Source organism: Stylophora pistillata, chromosome 9 (assembly GCF_964205215.1).
Source record: "Stylophora pistillata chromosome 9, jaStyPist1.2, whole genome shotgun sequence".
Classification (NCBI taxonomy): domain Eukaryota; kingdom Metazoa; phylum Cnidaria; class Anthozoa; order Scleractinia; family Pocilloporidae; genus Stylophora; species Stylophora pistillata.
In genome coordinates, this window is record NC_142527.1 from 5,293,797 (window position 1) to 5,313,613 (window position 19,817).

General features: G+C 37.1%; 1 protein-coding gene across 1 annotated transcript; it reads right to left on the reverse strand.

Moving 5' to 3' along the window:
• Nucleotides 1-1,810: 1,810 nt before the first annotated feature.
• Nucleotides 1,811-19,540, reverse strand: LOC111341578 (ribonucleoside-diphosphate reductase large subunit-like). The gene is made up of 20 exons (XM_088732120.1): nucleotides 17,639-19,540; nucleotides 17,472-17,557; nucleotides 16,441-16,618; nucleotides 15,781-15,881; nucleotides 14,895-14,954; nucleotides 14,456-14,800; nucleotides 13,194-13,370; nucleotides 12,087-12,235; nucleotides 10,810-10,945; nucleotides 10,241-10,306; nucleotides 9,624-9,728; nucleotides 9,445-9,501; nucleotides 8,846-8,893; nucleotides 8,608-8,712; nucleotides 8,260-8,328; nucleotides 7,724-7,800; nucleotides 7,094-7,229; nucleotides 6,587-6,682; nucleotides 3,632-3,820; nucleotides 1,811-2,997 (listed from the first exon to the last, which is right to left on the reverse strand). The coding sequence occupies exons 1-20, from the start codon at nucleotides 17,700-17,702 to the stop codon at nucleotides 2,830-2,832; spliced, it is 2,412 nt and encodes an 803-aa protein (XP_088588246.1). The 5' UTR covers nucleotides 17,703-19,540; the 3' UTR covers nucleotides 1,811-2,829.
• Nucleotides 19,541-19,817: the final 277 nt, after the last annotated feature.

The following is a 19,817-nucleotide window of genomic DNA, read 5'->3' on the forward strand; positions in this document are numbered from 1 at the left end:
TCAAAAAGTTCATGAGAAGCAATTTCTGGGTCGAATAATTCATACCCATGTCCTTGTATGTCTAGCAGCATTAGTTTTTTGTCTGACTTTTCATAAGAAAAATGGGTTAGACATTGAGCCCTCTGACCCATAACATCTGTTTCCTCGACACAACAATCACCAGTACTGTTTAAGTACTTGGTAAACTGTCCATCAATAAACTCCTCCACAGTCACAGATTCTCCTTTATCATCTCCGCCGAAGTAGATCTTTCTATACCTTAGGACCTCTCCAAATGCATCAATAGCATGTTTTTCAATTATTTTTTGTTCCAACTGGCGAGCAAAATTCCTTGCAAGAAGATGCATCTGAACCGCCTTTTGGGTGTGTTGTTGGACAGCTTTCCCAATGTCATTTATTCCCTTCATAGCATCAGGAAGGTATCTTTTAATTACCCAGGTAGTCCCCTTGAACTTTGGGTGCTTTGTGGTTGCTTTGTATGCATTGCGAAACCCACCGTGAGCAAGCGGCTCTTTTCTTCATTGAATTCGACAGTTATTATTATACAGCTCCTTTCCTTTAATTAATTTATGCGTTGTATCTCCTGCATCACGCTTCTTCCCTCTTTTCGCAGTCACTTTCTCTTTTAACTTTTTCCACGCGGCATCCGCCATACTAAAATCTTGAAAGGCATCCTGCAAAGAACTCTGGGTTTGTTTGGCAGCCCTCGGCCACGAACAAATTTTTTTTCCGACCGCGAAAAAAAAAAAAAAAAAAAAAAGAAAAAAACTAATGGCAGCACTTGGCCGGGTAGTATTTAATTTTCATTTGATTTCATTTATCTTTGGTTTCATTTTATTTCTATTTTACATTTTACTTTCACTTGCTTTTATTTTAAAAAGAAAAATGAGAAATAAATCGAAATTAAAAAAAAAAAAAATAACAATAATTCCTATAAATTTGAATATTTTTAATGGCAGTTCTCGGCCACCATACTTCTGGCAAGCTACAATAAATGTATCTTTCAATTTTTTTTCCGGATCTAACCCTACTACCCCTCCCTACAATATCTATTTGATAACTCTCACACATTATAGCGGTGCTAGTAAATTTTAAATCAAATACTTGTGGTAGCAACACGGCAAGAGTACCATATAACCCCATACATTAATTATGCATTCAGATTGGTAGACTTTGTTTTTAAAGTTTTGTCGTGAAAGACAAAGAAGTGGAATGCATAATTAATGTAGGGGGCTATATGGTACTCTTTCCTAGCTAACTTTTGCATGAGGAAGTTTATATTAGGGCGCATTAATCTTGTTAAAAGCTCGCGATTGTTTATCCAACCGGCCATTTTTGATCTAGAGTTAGAGTGGATGGTGGGGGAAAGACATTGCCTCAACCCCGTCCTTCTTTGACTGTTACTCACCCCCACCCACTTAGTACAAAGCCTTCATGCTGCCATAAAAATCAAAGATGGCAGCTATAATTATCAGCAACAGAACGACCGGCTCCCGGTTAGTTCAGTGGATAGATCGCTGGACTGTTGTGCGGGAGGTCGAGGGTTCGAGCCCCGGCCGGACCAACACTCAGGGTCTTAAAATAATTGACATGAATTTGCTACCTTTCTATAACATCACGAAATGGTTAGATATTCTAGTCTTCTCGGATAGGGACGAATAAATGGAGGTCCCGTCTCCTGCACGGTTGGGGTAGGAGACGTTAATGTCTGTTCGAAAAGTACAAAAACGGGCAATATGAACTACCCCCGCGTTCGGTTAGTAGAAAGTTGTTACTCAACTTCTTATCATTATATAAAAAAACCTTTAAGTACAGAATGCAAAGGTTTTAATTGTATATTTTTGACATTCCCTGGGCATAATATTTACTATCATAATACAATAATCATGTAAAGAACTTACAATGATATATACACACATTATGTTTTGCGTATTACTGTGCAATCACAAAAACTACTTAAATTACACTTGAGTCCTGCAAGCTCAGTGGGTGTCCAAAGCACTGTCCATTACTTATATACACAACAAAACAAAAATAGTTCTTTAAATTGATGCGACTTTACCTCACTTTGCACATCAAACCAGTTGTCTGCTGATCACACAATAGAAAAAATTAAATTATACAGATATTCTTTTATACGTAAATGGAAAGACATTTTCAAGGGAACTAAGCTTAATGCAAACAAGGAAAGAAACCAAATAGAAATTAACTATGCAAATTCTTACCATTAATCATAAATAGTGTATAATATGCCTAAAAATTACTAAATGAATAAATAAAGGAGATCTGCTTTGGTTATTTTAAATCAACTTAACTTGCAATTTAAAGGATGGAAATTGTATTCTGGTTAATTTCTATTTGGATTTTTTTTTCCTGACTGCATTTTCCTTTAATGTTGTTGCAATTAGGAGAAAATAACTGGTGCAATGATGACAAGAGTAATGATTAACCCTGAAAACTCCCCTGAGTGACCAAGACAGAATTTCTCCTTACAATATCAATACAATACCAAGCTGACAAGTGATGAGAATTAAGAAAAAGAACAATTAGGGGATTAATAGTTGATCCAATACCAAATTCTCCAAACTTACATCATAAGAATGTATGGCAAACAGTAAAGAGAATTACTAAAAAGATCTTGGGAGGAAAAGGGTCAATATAACAAAATCCAAAGCGAGACAGCTCTTGCTTCTCACAAATAGACTAGAAAGTTGAAGCAATTTATGGGAAAGTGCATTATTGTTTGAAAAAAGTTACCATAGCACACCCAAGGGAAAGTATCTTTGGATGTTTTGTTGAGTTCTTAAGAAGGGCAAGGCAGTTTTTAATTTATCCACTGCAGCTTAAGCAATCAGGATTGTCTCGAGAGCATGCCAAGACTTCTGTGTTCTCCTTTTTGGTTTTGGTTGTCTTCTTGAGAGTTTCTTGATCAACTGTAAACTGGATTGCATTAGCAGCTGGGCGTGAACGCAAGTAGTACATTCCAGTCTTCAGGCCCTGAAAGATACATTGAGTGAATTAATTACAAGATTGTTCACTTCCCTCCCTTGGGAGAACAATTACTTTTTTATTTTTAATTAATAACGCATCTTGCCTGCATCATTAACTAATTGGTGGATCTTTAAGGTAATTAAGTCAGGTTTGATTCACATATATAATATTAAAATCAAACTGCTGAGGAGGTTTTTTTAATCATCAATTAGCATTCATCAGTTTAACTACTGTCATGTGCTACCCTCTTGAAATAAAGTCTACATATCACATATCACATTCTGTCAGGAGGTATCCAAGAGGAGTTGCAACACTTGAGGCTGGAGAAATTAAGAGAAGCTTGCTTACAAGAATTTATTATTCAACCAACTCAAAAATATTAATGCTTTGTAAAATTATAAAAAAACTAGTCATGTATAAATGGTACATGTCTGATGTATTGTTACCATAATTAAAAACATTTACTGTGATATTTGGATATACGGCAATAAAAACCTTCGATGTTCTTTGATTTCAATACTTTAATCCACACACTATCCTCATGGCAGCCAACGAGTACCACAACAACAACTTTCGCAAGGCATTGTGGGATGCCTACAAACAACCTTTTCACACTTCCGGTACAATACACTACACTTACCTTTTTCCAGCCATAGAAATGCATGCTTGTTAGCTTGCGATAACTAGGTTCAGCAAAGAACACATTGAAGGACTGGCTCTGGTCAATGAAGGCTCCCCTGTCTGCAGCCATGTCCACAAGAGTTCTCTGAGAAATTTCCCAAACTGTCTTGTACAGGGGCTTAAGATCATCGGGGATCTCATCAATGTGCTGCATAGTGAAGAATAAAAGGACACTTTTTATTTCAAGTCAAAGAATGCTTTAATTACAATGATTAAACATTGATGATTTCAGACGCAATGACAGCACAGTGACAATAACTCTCAATAAAGAAACGATTACTTTAAATTTAAATTTACAAGACATGTTTCGACATTCTCGTGTCATCTTCAGTTGCACTAACTTTTAACAATTGTACATTTGAATTTATATTCAGGTACGTTATAAATTATGTATCAGGGCTTACATTACAATTTGAATATAAAAGAGTGAAAAATCAGTGAAAATAGCTCGCGCATAACTGGACCAAAAAAAAAAAAATAATAATAATAAAAGACAAAAGGAACAACAATTAAAAGGAAAGAGACAAATCTAGATGCTTCAATTGCTGATTAAGAATGGGTTTTTCCCACTTAATATGCTGTGACAGAGTCACTTAGGCTTATTTCCTACTTAAACCATGTTTGTTCTGTTTATTTTCTGGAATTTTAGCAATTTGTCAGTAATGTTAGTAATGTGTTAACTGTATTAGTAATGTGTTAATTGTATTATTCCTTTGACTGCCGATTTCCCTTGTCATTCCTGTTTAACTGCACTTTTCCCTTATGTAATTCCTGTTTAATTGACCACTCCTGGCCCAAATTTGGTTTTAAGTTATTTTTACCTTTTCCTGTATTTTACTATAAGTTACAACCATTTGCTTGGTGAGTTCAGTTGATTTGTTACCTTCCTGAGAGTGCCCTTAAATCGGATTCTTAGCTATACTAGCTTTTGGTATGTTTCAGTATTTTATGTTTGTTTGAGCCCCAAGCTTAGCATGTAGTTGTTTCCATTTGTATTTTTGTAGTGATTTTCGGGTTAGAATTTGCTTAGTTTAGCCACATACTCCTTTTATCTTACTACTGTATTTTATTTATTTACTCTGACCTTTGTCACACAGCATGTAATTTCTCTGCTATATAAACTACAATTGTTTTTGTATTAGCAGCTGTAATATTTTGCTTACCTGCTTCCAGTTCATTGTTGCTATGATTCCTGTGTTTTCAGAACCAAATTATGGGTTCATTACACTAGTAATTTCATTTTCCCCTTTCACTGTTTTATACTGTATTAGCTCGAGTTGTAATATTAAGCCTAGCTCATAGTCTTTGTTGAATCGTAGCTACTAAAAGTTGGAATCACCTGAAACCACCTGAAACCATCTGAAACCACCTGAAACCCCCATGGAAACCATCTGAAATTACCTGAAACCACCCAAAAAGCCATCTAAACCCACGTGAATTAAACGTTATCGCAAATCGGTATCTTAATTTTCAGCATGACGCAAAGCTTCTGCATTGCTAATTTACTCTACTTTACGTCTATTTTCATCTGTTATCTCACTGTCACTGACAATGAAAATAGTTTCAGTTTCGCGACGCATTCCAAGATCTCGTTTGATAACGAAGGGAAGAGAGATAAATCTTGTAATTACACACTGTGTACACGCTTTTCGAGCTGCGTGGTCTGCGGTCTGCGTTTTTGAGGTCTGTGTTTACGAGACACCTGAGTTGCTTTGTACGATTGTACCAAAAATGATTTCATATAGTAGAAGTACTTTAACGTGAAAACAGATATTCCGAGATCTCGTCTGATAACATCAATGACAAAAGAGAGATAGATAAATCTGGTAATTACACACTGTATACACAAAGGAAAACTGATTGCGCACACGTCGACTGACTCGAAAGGCACACACATAACCTATGCAAGACTGGTACGGCTCGACAGTGGAGGGTCGTAACTGCGATATGTTCAATAAGAATTCAACTCCAATGTTTACATAGCAGTTTCGCTTACGCACTCCGTGATCTCGTTTGATAACAAAGGGAAGAGAGATAAATCTGCTAATTACACACTGTGTAGACCTTTTTCGAGGCGTGGCTATTCGAGGTGTGCGGTTTGCGGTGTGCGGTTTGCGGTCTACGGTCTGCGTGCTTTCATGTAATTTCAGATGGTTTCAGGTGGTTTCATTGGTGGTTTCAGATGGTTTCAGATGGTTTCAGGTGGTTTCAGGTGGTTTCAGGTGATTCCAACTTTTAGTAACTACCTTTGTTGAATTCCTACCTGGTGTAGCAATCACTATTTTTGATAGTTTCTGTCACACAATTTCCTGTTTTCAAGTACTTTGTTTGTTTCCTTTCTTTTACTGAATTATTTCTGTCTGTAGGTTATCCTTTAGTGTTAAGTACCTTCTCCTAATTCATTTTAATCTTGTTACATTCATTTAGCTCATTGGAGCTTTGTTTTCTTATTTATTGTTTAGTGTCACTCGTTCCTGTTTTTTTATTGTACCGTTGCATTTATTTGCTGTGTAATAAACTTGTAAATCTTCCCTCGGATCTTTTGTTCTTACGTCGACCGTTTTGGCCGTCTTACAATGCAATGCTTCTTTGATCTTAATTTGAAATTTTGAGGTGGCAGAATCTAAGATCATGAAACATTCTGTATCACTAGAGTAAAGACAGGCCCTTGATGATTGCAGGTGCCTGTAAATTTAAATTTAAAGTTGTTTCTTTATTGAGAGTTATTGATGATTTCCAATTGGATGATTTCAAATTTGGCCTGAGAATTCTCCAACCTCCCATGCCTTGTGTACACCAAGTAACTGTCAGTTGAAAAAGCCTTTTCCTTATCATTGAGAATGGAGATACCAATCGATCAATTAGGATCTTCTTTCCAGAGGTTGCTCACAGCTTGTACCATTTAAAAAAATACCTGAATGGATCCATTTGCAGCAATGATTTTATGCTTCAGGGTCTCATTCCATAGTCCTCTCTCAGTCAAGTCTTTCAACAGATGATGGTTTACAATCTAAAAGATTGAAGCCTCCTGGTTAGCTCAACTGGTTAGAGCACCGGATTGTGTTGTGCGTGAGGTCATGGGTTCAAGCCCTGGCCAGACCAATACTTGTGGTCTTTAAATAAGTGAGGAGAATTTGCTATCTTTCTGTAACCAAGAAATGGATAGATATTCTAGTCTTCTTGGATAAGGATGAATAAACTGTAGACCCAGTCTCCTGTAGGGTTAGGGGTAGGAGGCATTAATTTCCCACGCACGAGATTACTGTGTCGTGGATGTCCTCCCCTGGGGTGGGATGGGTGGGAATTGGCCCTGAAAAGCCCCCATGGGGAGTGGTCAACTAACCTATATGTATGTATTGAAGACAATGTGCCATTACTTTTACCATCAATACCTGTTTTTCCACAAAAATCAAGAATGTACCTGAAATTCTCCAGAGAGAACACGTCGAGTGTAGATGTTACTTGTGTAAGGCTCAAAAGACTCATTATTGCCAAGGATCTGTGCAGTAGAAGCTGTTGGCATTGGTGCAACCAATAAACTGTTCCTTAATCCATACCTAAATAAACATCAAAAAGATGATCCTCTGAGTTGTTGAATGGCTTGTTTTTACCAAAGTAGGAAATTAATAGACAGAAACCCTGTTAAAGAAAATGTTCATTGTGGTGTGTAAATGTTTAATACTTAGCCTCACAATGTGGAGTCCCGCTATCAAATGTATTGATAACGACATTTTGACTGCTGTACTGCTAGTATTTGTCAGATGATAAGTTTGCAACTTAATGAATAATTACCAACTTTAACATTTTTACCCCTTAGGGTGGCAATATCACCCCTGAATCAAACATTAAGGTCACAAGAATAAAGGAAATGATCATCAACTAAAAAAGTGCTTGATTTTAAACAAATTCTCTTAGTCAACATCTTAGGAAATGTATAAAGAACAGTATGGAGAATATGCATACTGATGTTAGGCTGCATATTCTCCATAAGGGTTAAGAATTAAAAAGTTTTGATAACCATAATTATTTTCTCAATTAAAGAACATCTTACTTTTTTATTTCTGCCTTGAGAGCTGCCCAATCCCACAAATCTGATGGGGTGACATCCCAAAGATCATACTGAAGTTTCTACAGAAATGAAAGAGATTACCGGTAAGTATGTTAATGAGTGAAGGAAGTCATTTAGGGTGACTTGAAACTTTGATTCCTAAGAATAATCATGTTATTTCTAATGACAGTATCCACCCTGAATTAATCATTTGGGCAATATGAATGAAGAAAATGCTTACCAAATGACAAAGCTCTTAGCTTTGGAACAAATTCTTGTTTTCATTGTATCTGTATTACAGCAGTGGTAAAGACGTCTCCCTCTTAATTCTCAGACTTAGTAATTTAGAGCTTTGGTACCTCTTTGTTAATGTTTTCACAAATAACACTCGGAAGCTTTGTAAATACATGTACAATCCATTTTCAGATAATTCTTAGCTTTCACCTACTGATACATTGAATCTCGAGTTTTTGGTAATAAACCTCTCTTAATTAAACACCACCTATTCCAAGATTGAAGTGTATTATAAAATCATTTACCCCTTTGCTAGCAGGTGATCCCTTATAGGTTTCATATGGTCCCTTTTCTTTAGCCAGTTGGCAGGAAGCCTATAATGGAGTGAACAGTATTAGATATTTGTCTCTTTCCTGGTGCTAAACAACTTAATCTAAACATGAAGGCAAATTAATTATTCTTTAACAATTTGACTACCAATACTGGGTTTTAAGTCAATGTTTGCATGTCCTTAATCAGACCAGGAAGAGATTGGAGTAAGATTCTGTTCAAAGAATAGTCAGGTTTTTTATCTTGGAGACTCAGTTACTCTCCAACAATGCATCTCTAAAACAAAATTACTCATATAAACCTATAAATTAAAAAAAGCTTACTGTAAGGGCTCCAAAGTAGATTGTCTCAAATATTTTCTTGTTCAAATCTTTGGCCTCTTCACTTTCAAATGGATATCTCATCAGAATGAAGGCATCAGCCAATCCCTGAAAGAACAGTAAAGAAATAATCAGCTATGAAATTTGTTTATTCACAAAGTGAACTTCTAGTTAAATTGTGCATTAAAAAAAAATACATAGAGAGTTGTCCAAAAAATTAAAACACTACAGCATTTTTTACCTGAACACCGATACCAATGGGTCTATGTCTTTTGTTTGATTTTTCAGCCTGAAAAATGTAATCATAGACTATCAGAAACAGGAAACGGCTTTAGATTAACAGGACAAAATATAACAAAGATCCCATTAATTGAATAAAGTCCTACATTCTGATTGGTTAATGAGGCAAGGTCTTTGGCTTGGAATTGAGTTGAAAACAAGGCTAAGTGATAGTTTCACATATTTTGTTTTGCACTCCAGATAAAAACTAACAGATTACTTTTTTTTCTCTTACCTTTATTCAATTATGTGCTGAAAGGAAAACTCAATAACTAGACTTGTGAATTCCCCATTAAAATTACACTTGAAAATCAATCAGCACTTCAGTTTTTGTGTGCAATTTAAAGCAGAATTTTCAAGGTCATCAGTTTTTCTAGTAAATTGACTAAACAAAACTAAAACTACAAAACCTATTGGCTAAGACTGAAGAAAAGAATTTGAGCACAGGAAAGAAATAATGAAAGCCTATACATTGTAGACAAAATACTAATAGTTAAAGAAAAATAAAGTTCTAAAACAAAGTTTAAAACATAAAACAAAAAAGATGCCTCTTAAACAAACCTCCTTCACTGGGTAGTAATTGATGTCAATAATCTTGTTCAAGTTGCGTGTTACCACCTTAAAAATATTTTATGACATAAATCAGTATAGAGTAAATTATTTAATACTAAATAATAAAATGATAGTTTTCCACTTTTTTTTTCAAACTCTGTATTTGCACCTGTAACCTTTCTACTAACCTGGGTAACCTCAAAAAGCTTTTGGAAGTTGTATGTCTTCTGGACAGTTCCATTAGTTACAACAAACTTGTTGAGTGCAAGAGAAGCTAAGTTACAGACAGCAACCTGAAAGATAAATAGAAAGATACTTTGTTGTTTCCATGACAATAAAGTAGGAACATGGGTTTCCATAAGTGTCTGCCATTGTTTCAAAAGTTGTAGCTATGAAATTACACTGCCGGCTGAAATTTCAAAAGGTGATTCAAAGGTGGTGAACAAGTTTAAGTGTGTAACCTTGGAAGTGCTCATTATGCTTTACTATGCGATCACCAGCCAAAAAATCCAGCTGGTGATTGCCGCTTTTTCATCTGGCCAATTTCTCCGGCAGCAAGCACTTAGCAACAACCCTGCAAATTGTGGCCATGTTTTAAGGGGCTTAAGACAAGAGCCTGTCTGCAGGCTAAACAGACTGCAGTACAAGATCTTGCAAGCAGCAGTAGATGGCTAGTGTAAGAGACTTTTATTGAAACTCTGAGCTATGTCTCCTGATGCCTTTTGAAGAGAACATAAAGATGTAAAACTTTTGTGGGAAAAAGAAACAGGCTGGTCTGCTATTAAACATCAACATCAAAGCTCACCTCATCTGGACAGCTGTACTCCACAATTTCAGTGCACAAATTGCTGCATTTGATTGTTCCAACATTCTGGGTGGATATAAACAGTTTGATTTAAAAAAAGTTGTGATTCAATTTCAGTACAATTTGATACTTGTATCTTGTCTAGTACTGGGTGGGTAAGGAAAGTTGATGGGGAAGAGTGATAACTGCAGAAAATCCTTTAATCATTAAGAGTGACTAGTATCTTATTCTCTTTGTAGTATCATTCCTGAATCACACATTAAGGTTACAGGAATAAAGTAAATGATCACCCAATAAAAAAAGCTCGAGATCATTAAACAAATTCTCCTTGTTAAAACCCAAAGCTGTGGTCTAGCAGCACCTGGTGGCTCCTGGCACCTAACTTTTGCTCTTAGGCAACTCAGGAATTTTAGTTTTTCATAAAAAAAAAAAAAACATATGCTGGGCACCCTGGACTCCATTCCATTATCCTTAGAGCACTGCCTTGAAACCTAAGGAAATGTATAGAGAAAAGTATGGAGAAAATGCATACTGATGTTCAGGTGTTATGGCATAACCCACTTGTGTACCTGCTGGTTACTTTTCCTGTTGCATGCATCTTTGTATAACATGTACGGTGTGCCTGTCTCAATCTGTGATTGACAGATGGCCTGCCAAAGATTCTGTGCTTTGACTTGTCGCCGAAACTTTCCTTGTTCCTCGTAGCTACAAACAGGATTAAAAGACAAAGAGAGTGAACATTTCCAGTACTAATGAGGGATTTGATGCCAAACTTACACCTAACTTTTGAATGTTTTGCGCATACCTATCCAGGGCTAAAAATTGACGGTCGCACGGTCGCCAGTGGCGAGTTAAAACTGACTAGGGCGACCAAAAGTTTAAGTTTGATCGCCCGATGGGCGACTACATGTACAATCTCCAAAAGCTGTAATGCAATGTAAATTATGAGAAGTACAAAGTTAAAAATAAAACCCAATATGTAGTTTAATCGGACTACCTTTCTCTTCGTTTTTTGCCTGGACTCTAACATCGTCCATTTTAGTAAATTTTTAGTTTTGAAGTGGAAATTCCGAGCCGTTTTCACCCGGGTGTTTTCACGAGCGATCCACATTCAAGGCGCCATTTTAGAATTGCCACGTGACTCTCCCCCAGACTTCCGTGCGGGATGGTTTCGAAACACATGTTTTCGCTTTTCGAACATACTTTTCGCCTAGATGTGAAAACATTTTAAACAAAAGGAAATCCTGGGCTACTTCTTTTTGGGATGGGCGACTAAGAATTCAAGTTAACTGGCCCAACTGGCCACCAAGCACTGGAGTTAATTTTTAGCCCTGCCTATCAGCCACACCTATTTTCAGGAAATCTTCAATGTTTCAGTTTTCATGTTTTCAGGGGTGTTACCACATGCTTTTGTTCATTTTCGCTGTTTCTTTTCCTCTCTTCGTTCCACATTTAGGCAAGTATTCATCCCATACATCACTTCGCCAGTGCCACATTGATGAATGACTGAAGGAAGGTTCTGACTTCAGAGACCATGCCCTGCTAATTCCTCTTAATTTTAATCCATCAACCCCAGAGTGACAAGCATATAATTTCACCTGACAGTATCACCCAGGGGTTTCATCACAGGCCAGGAACTGGGTAAATTTACCGATTGTGAGGAGTTTTGCCCACCTCGTTCGTTGATCAAGGAGAAAGTTTATCTTATAAAGAAGTTCAATTAAAAAAGTTTTGCCAGCCTGTGAAAACCAGTTGCACTCCTGCTGAAAACTTTAACGAAACCCCTAATCACTCCTAAATCAAACAACATCAAGGTCACAAAATAAAGAAATGATTTTGCACATACCGGGTGTAAAGCTCTTCAAATTCTTCACCCCAACAATCTTGTAGCCCAGGACACTCATTTGGACACATGAGTGACCACATCTCATCCTTCTCAACGCGTCTCATGAACAAGTCAGGGATCCACAATGCATAAAAAAGATCACGAGCACGCTAGAGAATCACAGATAGCAAATTAGTATGAAGCAACTAAAAAAAATCTTTGCTTCCTGGGGGGGGGAAGGGGCATTTCTTGAAAATCCTGGTAGCTTTGCAGACCCAAAATAATATTGTAAAATCTAATTCTAGGGATGTTTAGTGCAGGTGTCAGCTAAAAAACCAGTACATTTGTTTCATCTCCTAATATTTTCATGGTTCAAAATTTCATCACAGCGATCCTGAATGAAATACAGTAAAGAAAATGGAAATGGATCATGTTTATTGTAGGTACTCAACTGATATATGGGACGACACTTGGGCAATAATTGGCCGATAGTGGCTCAATATATCGGGCAAGATTATTGACTATTAATTGAATTAATTTTAATAATTTATTCCATTTTCACTGCATTAATTTGCAGTGGGGAAGGACTAGAAGGGAACATATGAACCATTCGAGCTAGTCCACCTTTTCACCCCAGGGGAGGACATCTATCACAAAGTAATCTCGTGCGTGGGAAATTAACGTCTCCTACCCCAACCCTGCAGGAGATGGGACCTCCATTTATTCGTCCCTATCCAAGAAGACTAGAATATCCAACCATTTCTTGATGTTATAGAAAGGTAGCAAATTCTTCTCAATTATTTTAAGACCTTGAGAGTTGGTCCGGCTGGGGCTCAAACCCTCGACCTCCCGCACAACAGTCCAGCGCACTATCCATTGGGCTAACTGGGCAGCAGTTGACTATCAAGCGAGTCTCCACTAAGTATCGACCAACTATTCACTGAGTGTTAACTGACATATTGGTCAAGAGCACCTACAGTAAACATGATCCAAGAAAATCACCTTTTCATCCACCTACTCAGTTCAGATCCTACATCTACCAAAATTGCTTGAGAACTCAGTTTGCTTCTTCCACAATACATTTTGAGCGAAACAGAAAAGTTATAATAAATATCATCCAATTTTCACCTGCTCTTCTTTACCAGTGTTCTTTCTCAGTTCCAAGAAATCATAGACGTCACTGTGCCAAGGCTCCAGATATATGGCAAAGGCACCGGGTCTCTTGTTGCCTCCTTGATCTACGTACCTGGCTGTGGCATTGTACACACGTAACATTGGAACAAGGCCATTTGAGACTCCATTGGTCTGGTGAAAGAGGAAATAGAAATTTGCAAATCCCTTCGACAAAACTTTTGACAATTTCATAGTATGGAAAAGGGCTTTTTTTGACATTGTGAATGGTACGAGCTAGATGTGATCAATTTGAAGCTTTAAAATCCCTTCACCTCCCCCCCAGGCATTTGAACTTAAGAAGATTGACTTTCTTAAATTCCTGCCCCCCCTCCCAGCCAAAATTAGCTTTCAAATGCACTGCCCAATATTAAATGATTCTTTGTGGGGTCAATGATTGTTGTAGAAGTTTGCCAAGTCACATATTACTTTTTGATGCTGCTATTGGGTGCTTCCCTCGCGAGCATCATTAAACCAGGGTCCTTGCACTTTTTCAGGAACCCACTTTAAGGAACTTTTTTGCATTAAATAGGAGCTAATAGCAATAAAAAAAACATTGCTCTTTACTGTTAAAAATAACAGATAAAAGTCCAACGAGTATGACTTCAAACGCGTGCATCAGAGTGATCACATACTAGGTAACGAAGATCATTTTTCAAGGCACCAATCAGGTACAATATATATAAAAATCACCAGTCAAATGTAATTGGATGCAGAATTTGAAAGGAAAACTCATTTTCACAGCTTGTGCAAGAAACTTACACTTTCAACACCAACAACAAAAGAAAACTTCTACTTTGATTCATCTGCCATTATTTCCAAGAACTTTTCAAGGACCCAAGTCTAAATTTAAGGGTTTTCAAGTCCTCGAAAACAAAAAATTAAATTTAAGGACTTTCAAGGAGTGTGGGAACCCTGATATATAATGTGAAAATTGTCTTTCTAAGCCATTCCCTCACAAAAGCAGACTCTTTACCTTTAAACCCCTCTATTAAAACACATGTATCACACTAGAAAGACTTGACATTTCTAGTTCAAATGCCCCACCCCACCCCTCCATTGGCAACTTTTCTGACTCAACCCACCCCAGATTTTCCAACAAATGAAAGCTCTAAATTGTAGAGATTCTTGACTGTCTTTCTCTCAGCAACAAATCAGCTTTTCTGATAACACCTATAAGACACTGTCCATGCACCACCTTCATCAATGTGATGTCTTACCCCAGCAATGTAGCTCCCAGAACCCCGGATGTTATGAACATTGATCCCAATTCCACCTGCCGCCTTAGATATATTTGCACAAAGACTCAGTGTTTCATAAATCCCATCAATGCTGTCATCTGTCATGGTCACAAGGAAACAACTGGACAATTGAGGTTTACATGTGCCAGCATTAAACAGTGTTGGTGATGCGTGCGTAAACCATTTCTCAGACAACAGTTTGTATGTTTCAATTGCTGCATCAATGTCATTCTGGTGAATTCCAAGTGCAACTCGCATCAACATGTGTTGTGGTCTTTCAGCCACTTTGCCATTGATTTTAAGCAAGTAGGACCTCATCAGTGTCTGCAAAGAGTAATTTTAAGGATTTTAAATAAGACCAATTAGAAAAAAAAACAAAAGGCTCAGATTCATTTAAACAAAACAAGGTCCCACATACCTTAACACCAAAGTAGTTGTACTGGTAATCACGGTCATAAATGATTTCTGAGTCAAGTCTCTGAAAAAAAGAAGAGGCAAAATTTGAGGATTTCCGTTTTTATCTCCGATACAAATGCTGACAAACAAAACAAGATTGCTTTGATTAATTTCAGTCCTACGAGTGAAAGAGCTATGAAAATTTTATGTATCAAGTAACATTTACTTGATAATATATTGATCTAGCTACAGCTTACAGGGGAGATCTGATTTGATTTCAAATTCTCACAAAAAGGCAATAAAAAAAATTATGAACACTGGTTAGGTGAATTAGTTATCTATCCTAGAAGTGAAATAGTAAAAAAAAAAAAAAAAAATGCAGGTGGAACAAGCAGGGTTGTTATAGAGTACTCATGGGTCAAGTGACTCTTTTCATTGCCCCAAATAAATCATAAATATACTTGTTATCAGTAATTTTACTTTTCCTCTGGAAAGTAGATTTAAAACATGATTGAGTTATGGGAGATTTTGATCCTTACAGTGGTAGTGCCATGTAATACAATACATTACAGTTGCAAAAAAGTTGCTGCTACCTGTGCAAAAAACACACCCAACTGTTCAGCTCTCAAGATCTGATTTCTACTTGGAGAATTTGGTATTGGATCAACTAAAAATCCTCTGATTGATATTTTTCTTTATTCTCATCACTTGTCTGCTTGATATTGTAATGAGAATTTCTTCCTTGGTCACTCATGGAAATTAAGGATTAAGAAAACCCTGACAAGTGATTCATCTGTATCATCAGAACTTGAACTGGCTGCATTTGAGAAAATATTTCATTGCAATTTCCACCATGAACTATCCAACTGCAGATACAACAATCAGAGTACACAGGTTTGTAAACTTACATCAGCGTTCTCCATTACAAGTTCATAAGTCTCCTTAGAGATCAGAGGAGAATGCTTTTCATTCTTTGGGTTGACATAGTTGTAAAGATCTGTCATTACCTCTATGGGAAAAATAAAAATAAAAAAATGAAATAAGAAATGGATGAAAAACCATGTAAAATGAATTAATTTGGAATGGAGGCCACCTCCATGTGATAGGCCCAACTCAAGAGCTTTTACAGCCAGAGCAGTGGTCATTTCTGTTATTTTTGTGACCCAGATGTGTGCTTGAGGGGTGATACGGTACTGGGAAACTGGGTGCTAGTCCCTTATAACAGTCAAAGGGTAAATGCAAACTAATTTCTTAAATTTCTTCCACGTACAAGGCTATGCTCTAAGAAAAATTGAAGGGAGCCCAGTGCTCTGAAACTGTGAAATCCAGGGTGCCTAGCATATACTTTTTAAAAAAAAAACTAAGATTCCTGAGTTGCCCAAGAGCAAAAGTAAGGTGCCAGGGACCACCGGACACTGCTAGCCAACAGCCCTGATGCACTATAGGGACAATAATGGTCAAGGAGATTTCTTGGTCACTATACGAATTGTCAGGTCTTACAAGTATGAGGGAAAGTGCAAAAAGCGTGACAGAGGACATGAGGTCGTGACCACAATTTTTCCACTAACCACTGAAAATCTTCTTTGTTTCTTTGTGAAGATTAGAAACTTCAATCCTGGCAGCAAGGACAGCATAGTCTGGGTGAATGGTTGTCATGGAGGCAGCTATCTCAGCAGCTAGTATATCCAGCTGAGTTGTGGCTACACCAGGGTAGATCCCATCGATTACTTTCTTGACAATCTCAAACTGAAGTATAGAAAAAAAGAAAAGGCAAGTGTAAGCAGGATGGTTACTGCAAAATCTGGGAGACAATCTGAAGCTTCGTTATACGACGTGCCTTGTAAATACAGGATATTTTTACATAACTGCTCGAAAATAAGCCCAGTACGTATTTTATTGCATTAACTGCGCAAAAATTTTCCATTTTCGTGTTCGTGAAGTGTTCAAAGTACCCTCAGAAGTCAATGCGTTCCTTGACTTTCTTTGAAACGCATGTGGTTTCGATTTAGCGCCAACCTTGTTAACTTATCAATAAAAAATTTCGAAAATTCTCTAAATTAGCAGCCCCTTTTAGTAAACAGTATACACAAACTTTCAGTATTACTTTATGCACAATCTGTTTAGGCTAATTATAAATTGGTTTCCAATTGTAAGTTATAAATATCGAGGGTTTTCGAAGCAATAACTTTCATAATTACGCGATTCGCGATAAAGGCAGTTAATCAAATTCATAAAAAAATAAAAGTAGATAAAATAGAAAGTTGTTAGTAAATTATGATCACTGCACGGATTTCAGACGAGGTTTTGCAGCGTGGCTTTTGTCGAAGAAGAAATTTTACCGTAGAGAGGCAGTTGTAAATTGCGCGCCAAGATTTTTCAATTTGACCTGAAGACGACAAAGAAAATGGTACTCTCAAGGATTCCACGAGATTCATTAGTCCAAAAGTTAAATATTATCGAACAGAAACAGGCATTTGCAATCAATCCCAAAGATAAATTGTAGATTTCGTTTTGCCATTTGGCGCCAAAAGATAAGTTATTGTTCACTTCGATTAGTCGATCCTATCGTTCACCGATTTACACGTAAAAGTAATCTTACCGTGTCAACAAACTCAGAGAGCTCATAACCAAGCTTTTTGATCCTAGCAGTGACTTTATTTAGATTGATCTCCTCCTCTTTTCCATCTGGAAGTGAAAGTGAAATGTACATGAACAAGATGGCGGTCAATACTTGCGCAGTTCGTTAGAGAAAAACAAAAACCTTACTTCGTTTAAGGACGTAAGAAGAAGGTTTCTTGGTTTTCTTCTCTTGCTTTGAGTTGTCGGCCATAGTGCAAAGAAAAATTCTCTTAAAAAGGGTAACCAAAAAGAAAAATATCTACTGCAAATTTCCAAACTAACTTGACCTTGTGGCGATGTGAGGTAAGTGATTCAAGTTTGGCGCCGTAAGACAATTCAAGTTCTTTTTCCCGCGTGTGATTAAAATTAGCCAATCAGAACCGCATGGAACAATCAATCACCAAATACGGATAGATCAGGCGATCCACTTTCTTTGTATTCTCTTTTGTTTTATCTTTTCCCTGTATTTCGGATGTCAACTTTAATTAGGACCAACGTTATTTTGATTATCACTCTCTTCCTCTTTGCTTCTACCCTTAACAAACTAAGTTTGTTTGATTCGGGGTTTGTCCGATTGAGTTAAGCTACGGGAAAAATGGAAAAAAAAACTAATTAATTAATTAAAAAAACCCAGTGATTTCAGATCAATCATGGCGAACAGTTATCAAAGCAAAAATGGCGTGCGCGAGGCTGGCGTTCGCAAGGGGCAATCTCATCGCATTCTTCCTCCCTCGGTCGCACGAACACTCAGACTCTAGAAAAGATGAAAAAAAAAATTAAATAAAAATAAAGAAAAGACAAATAAAAATATTGAATGGAATCATCAGTGTTCTGCAGGCCAGAGATAAAGTAAATAAATAACCGGCCTATCAAATCAATACGCCTCTTCCTCCCTCGGGCTAACGTGAAAGATGAAGAAAAAAAAAAAATTAATGAAATAAAGAAGAGACAAACAAAAAATATTGAATAGAATTATCAGCGTTCTGCAGGCCGGAGGTAAAGTAAATAAATTGCAGACCCATCAATTAAATACATCATTGTTAACTGACTTTCTGTGTTCTGCCAACTGCAAACACTGTATTTACCCAAGCTGCGCACGACTTTAGGAAGTAGCAGAAACGTTAGGGACAAAAACCCTTCTCAATTTCTGAAAAAATTGGATGACAACACCCATAGCACTCAAGAACTGGCCTTAAAGTTCACGTATGATTGACTTGTGACCGAATAAACTGAAGCATTTTCCCTGACTCCAGTGTGATGAAAGCCTTCCATAAACAGTTGATTTAAGAAGGAGAGCGTTTTGACGTTATCGCTGAAGAAGTGAAAAATATTTTGATCGTAAAATTACACTAGTGCTTAACGGTCAACACTTAAAAGAGTTGATTATTTTTGCGGGTGAACTGTTCCACGAAATTTTGCCCAGCGCGCGGAGAAAATTTGTTAATGAAGGGATGGCCATGCGAGGCCCTAATTTGGCATGAAAATATATTCTAATCTTTGTTAAAGGAACATTATTTAAACATGAAAGCCAACGGTTCTCCTCCTTTTTTTTTTTTTTTTTCTTTGCTCAGCAGAAAACTTTTCGCCTTTCGGATCTCATAAGATCTAATAATGTCCGCGATCATGATCAACCGGGCAATATTTGCGCGCCCAACAGAGGCTGATGTTTACATAAAGCTCCTCAAGTGCTTCTTCTATATTTTTCGCGGGCATACGCAGACATCACAGGCGGCGTGCAGGCTAGTAAATGTCGATAAGATGACAGTCGTACGTGTAGAGCTTCCCTGCAGAAAAAATCATGCGTGCAACTCGCCCACGATTTGGACTTCTAAATTGTGGCGTGTTTTTGTTTTCATTCCTGTTCATTTTGTCCGGGAATATTGGAAGCTGTGACCATCAATCACTGTGCACAAAACCCAGCCTTTGATTTCCAGAGCGGTTAGAAAAGCAGCAGCTGTACATGTTGCTTTGAGATTTGCCGAACGAATTTTTGACTCCTTGAGTTATCTGTTCTGTGACTGAAAAAGTCTGAAATCGAGAAGTTTTAATCCATAAGGTTCCACTGAATGATGTATTAAAAACAGAGTTTTGTATGATCGTTATCCGATCAGTCATTATATGATCATGTTTAGGATGATTTTGATCGCTCAGAAGTGCCTCAGTATCGTTTCTGTTCTGTTTATATCTAAGGAGTCATGCAAAGCATGAATACAGAATCAGAAAAACTATGAGATGGACATCCAATTACTTATGGATGACCAGTTGGTGTTTTTCAATAAATTGTAGGAAACAAGATCATGAAGGTTAGCCTCTAAGCTTAAAAGGA